The sequence below is a fragment of the Sphaeroforma arctica genome (assembly GCF_001186125.1).
Source record: "Sphaeroforma arctica JP610 unplaced genomic scaffold supercont1.829, whole genome shotgun sequence".
Classification (NCBI taxonomy): Eukaryota; class Ichthyosporea; order Ichthyophonida; genus Sphaeroforma; species Sphaeroforma arctica.
In genome coordinates this window covers 17,509-21,869 of record NW_014039729.1, presented here as the reverse complement: position 1 = coordinate 21,869, position 4,361 = coordinate 17,509, and the positions used below count along the sequence as shown (strand labels likewise).

General features: G+C 40.8%; 2 protein-coding genes across 2 annotated transcripts; one reads left to right on the top strand and one right to left on the bottom strand.

Annotated features, from left to right (window-relative positions):
• Positions 1-291: 291 nt before the first annotated feature.
• Positions 292-1,094, top strand: SARC_08799 (U6 snRNA-associated Sm-like protein LSm7; the record flags this gene model as incomplete). Its single annotated transcript, XM_014297211.1, has 3 exons — positions 292-334; positions 595-666; positions 949-1,094. 3 exons carry the CDS (start codon positions 292-294, stop codon positions 1,092-1,094), a joined length of 261 nt encoding a protein of 86 aa, XP_014152686.1.
• Positions 1,095-1,217: 123 nt separating this feature from the next.
• SARC_08798 (hypothetical protein) lies at positions 1,218-3,994 on the bottom strand. Its single transcript, XM_014297210.1, has 4 exons — positions 3,761-3,994; positions 2,886-3,140; positions 2,251-2,352; positions 1,218-2,054 (listed from the first exon to the last, which is right to left on the bottom strand). Exons 1-4 carry the CDS (start codon positions 3,911-3,913, stop codon positions 1,626-1,628), a joined length of 939 nt encoding a protein of 312 aa, XP_014152685.1. The 5' UTR covers positions 3,914-3,994; the 3' UTR covers positions 1,218-1,625.
• Positions 3,995-4,361: the final 367 nt, after the last annotated feature.

Sequence of the window (4,361 nt, the reverse complement as noted above, 5' to 3'; positions counted from 1 at the left end):
TATATATATATGTGTGTATATGTTTATATATATATATTTATATCAATATATATATATATATATATATATATATCGGATCTGTTTCTGTTTTTTTTGGAATTATACACATACACTTAACATTTGGACTGGGCTTTTGTTGCCTTGTCAACTTGTGACTTTCTCACCGAGTATATTTACTCTCTTGGTAGCCTATTCGTACGATTCATTTTATGGCATTCTTTCCTTTTATTCCTTTTATAGGCTGCGCCACAGAGGAAAAAGAAGGAATCAATCCTTGACTTGGAGAAGTACATGGACAAGTCTGTCAGAGTGAAATTCAATGGCGGCAGAGAAGGTATGTTTATAACCAGTGACCAGGCTTCGGTGATTGCGTCGGATTGTTTTACAATGTTCTCATTAGAGAATCTTCAGATGCTATTCGAGGAGTTTTTGTAATCACACAGAGGAAGGTTCTTGTTTGAAGGTTCTCGTCCCTTCGATGCTGGTTTCACAATCAGATTTATAAATTGTGGCTTCGATTGAACATACACGGGCAGTCGTTCTGGACAACTTTTTATAAACTTTAGTTATCCTTTTTTTTCTTCTTCACCACAGTTGTTGGTATTCTGAAGGGACACGACCCTTTGCTGAACTTGGTGTTGGACGAAGCGAAAGAATACAATCCAGGTATGTCGCATAAGCACTTGATAGACCGAACTCGGTGTACCGGCTACACGAACAATGCATGTGACAATAGTAAGAATCCTACACTTTTTAGTGTTCAAATATGGAATGCCTGATCGGCTGTTTTAGCGTCAAGAATCACCTGCTGTATGACCTGTATCTTCACGATGAGTTTACAAGGTTTCTCTTCCACACCACGTGATCCATTTTACCGATGTGAACTCGTATGTATTGCATATTAATTTTTCGACATATATATTTTCCTCGATGGCTTGTCTATCACAGATCCCGAAGACCCTTTCCGTTTATTGGACACAACCAGAGACCTTGGCTTAGTGGTTTGCAGAGGTACGGCTGTAATCCTCATTTGCCCCACAGATGGTATGATGGAGACGGAGAACCCTTTTTTCGAGGAAGGAGACGAGGAGTAGGCCCTAAAAATAGATTGTTAGACAGAACGCACCATGTACATAAAAAAATATATTCGTATTGAATCAACGAGGGACACGCGCATCAAGCACTATTGTGGAGTGTGGTTTGGCCACCATACACGATTGACTTTCACAATATCATTTTATTTCTGAATAGCTCTCATTACAAGTGCACTGTGTGCAAGCTGATATCACCTATACCTCTTGTGTCACACAAGACTAATGGTCGAATATGGACACGTTCAAATGGCTGCAGCTATACCTCTGTACTAACTGTCCTTGGCCTAACATCCCTATCCCTCTATGTCGCATCGCTGTGGTTGTAATGGTTCAAAATAACGATAGAGGGGGAGGGGGAGTGCTATAACAATACACCTTCCATGTAAGACTCCGTTGGATTCGGGTGATATAACGATATGCTTTGCTGCACTGATCATTTCTGATAGAGTGATACGTTTTCAGCGATATCCGCTCCCGCGGGTGATTCAATAATCCGCTAACTACCAATAATCAAGCTGTTTTCTCGCATAACTATCTTCTCTTATAGCCGTATAAACTGTTTTTCGGCTTCGCGTACAGACTATCTGTCTCTTTCGTCATCGCCTTAGCACTCTTCTTCCTATTCATCGCCTCCAACCTCCGCCCCTGAAGTCGGTGAAGGTAATCTTGATACGCCTTCTCCCACCGTTCCTCAGTCACCGAACTTTTAGCCCAGCCAATAAGGTCTAACAACATATCGTTCAACACATCCAGCGGCACGCGTTCCTCCTCATTGCCACCCTCTTCCGCAAGTACCACGCTGTGCAACCGCTTGCCCATGTAGATCACTAGTTTCTTGTTTCCACTGAGATCTTCTTCTTTGGGGTCGTTTACCTTGAAGAGTCCTGCATCGAGTGTTGCTTTAATACTCACGATATCGTCTTCTCGCACGTCCCATTCGGTTCGTGGTATAGGTTTGCCCTGTTCACATTAATATTCTAACATGAGAAGTAGAAACCTGCACATCTAGAATACGGATACTAGAATGTATTGGAAAATGTGTATGTAACAAACAGAATCTCGAAAGCGAGCCTATAACCAATACAAATTAGCTTCCGAGATACTATTCGGACAGTGTAATAACAGAAACAATGAATGAGAAGCCGAGCAGACATACCTGAATATCAAAGAGAGTCACCATGGAGGGTTTAGAGTCGTAGACATATTCTATCAGCGTATCCACCCCGAATGATTTCTTTGGTGGATCAGTCGACGGTATCTAAAATTAGGTAGAAATATAGGTGTGCGAACTAGTATCTACAGACGAATACTTTACACGTTGACTTACGGTCTATCATCGGCAAATTTTCTAATGCAAAGGGGCGCACATCTCGAACATTTTCTACCAAGAGGGGCGAGAAAGTTATCCGAAAGGTGCACTGGCCACTTGTGTCGCCCTGAAACCAATGTAAGCTAGATGTCAAAAGTAACTGGTAAGTTCTAGTGTTTTTTTTTACAAACACACATCTTCACACACACAGGTGTCTATATATATATTATACATATAAATACATATAAATACATATAAATACATATATATACATATATATATATATATATATACATATATATATATATATATATATATATATATATATGTGTGTTGTGCAAGATCTCCAATCATACAGGTATTGACGGCGGTGTTTCTATGCAGGTGCACTCGTGCGCCCATGCAAGTGTCCTGGACACAGACCTGCTGCGAATGATAAGTATGCGTTAGTCATTACTTCCGCTGTCCGTGTGCACACTTACCCTAGAACCGTCCCTCACGGGCCAAAAGGCCTTGGTCTTAAAGAATGTGTAGTTGCCTTGCTCTTTCGCAGAACCGTCAGCATCGCGTTCCACCTTACTGGGCTCATATGCAAGGTCCTGCAGTGCCATTCGCAGTTGCCTTTCCTTGTCCACTACCGTACTGAAACGTTCTTTGATCATCGGATAGTCATTGCCATTGGTCGAGAGATGATCGAGATATTTGTCAAACAAGGCGAGTAGCCAAGCTTCGTATTCCTGCGTGAAACGTCACAAAAGAGGTGTGAGCCCGAGAGACGCACATATTAAGGAAAATATCGAACCTTACAATGTATATGCATATACGAAGTAAACAGTGTGAGGAATTGTCTGCAACAGTTGGTTCGGTGAACTCGTAGTGCCGCATGTGGTCGAGGAAGATGATCGGAGAATACAAACATATAGTTACGTCCGGCAGACTTAGCAAATATCTAGGTGCAGTCTAATGACAATGCTTGCATAGCATACGAATATTTTACAATTCGACACTCATAATAAAAGCTTCAAGCCGAAGAAAGCGACTTTGAATAATATATTTCACTAGTGATATCGTTCCGGCAAGAGTCCAATTTAATAACAACGTTGGACACACGCGTGCAATCAAATCTCACCACCAATCGAGAGTGTCTGTGGATATGACTTTGGAACCGAAGCTTTAAGGCAACACGCGCGCTGTGCAAGTTAGACACATATACGCAGCAAAAAACCAAGAAACCAGTGGAATGGCGCATTGAGTTCAAATCCAATAGTTTTTGACATATCGCAGTCTCTCTAGTACCTCCAACCCTAATCTTTACTAAAACATTACTTTCGAAATTTGAACCCGTGTGAGAACTTACCATGTATTGCTTGTTGACAATATCCACATCTACTGCCAAGGGCTTACACCCGATCCCCATCTCATACTCCGCCTTCTGTATATCCACAATTTTGTCCTCTGCACCAAAAATGTTTTTGCCCAAGCTACCCAACAACGTGAATGACGACGCCATCACACGCGCGAACGGTGTCACGTGCAATATCCCAGGCGCCACAGCGTTCTTATAGAAGAACGCGGGAGCCTGTGTTTCAATGAGGATGGTTGAAAGATCAATGAAAGGAAGACTTGTTCATCGTCTGACGAAATACCAATTACATACCGGGTACTGTATTGCGCCACAGTTATTGTTCTTTGCTTACGATATTTCTTGTGAACCCAGCAAATATAAACATACCATCACTATTGGATAGTGATAAAAACAGGTACAATGAGTACCATTAATACATACCCGTATATAGATACGTTCACTTATATGTATTTATAAATATACACACAGAAATTGATAATATATATATATATATATATATATATATATGTATGTATATATGTATGTATGTATGGTTTATATGTACGTGTATGTGTATGTATGTATGTATGTATGTATGTATGTATGCATGCAT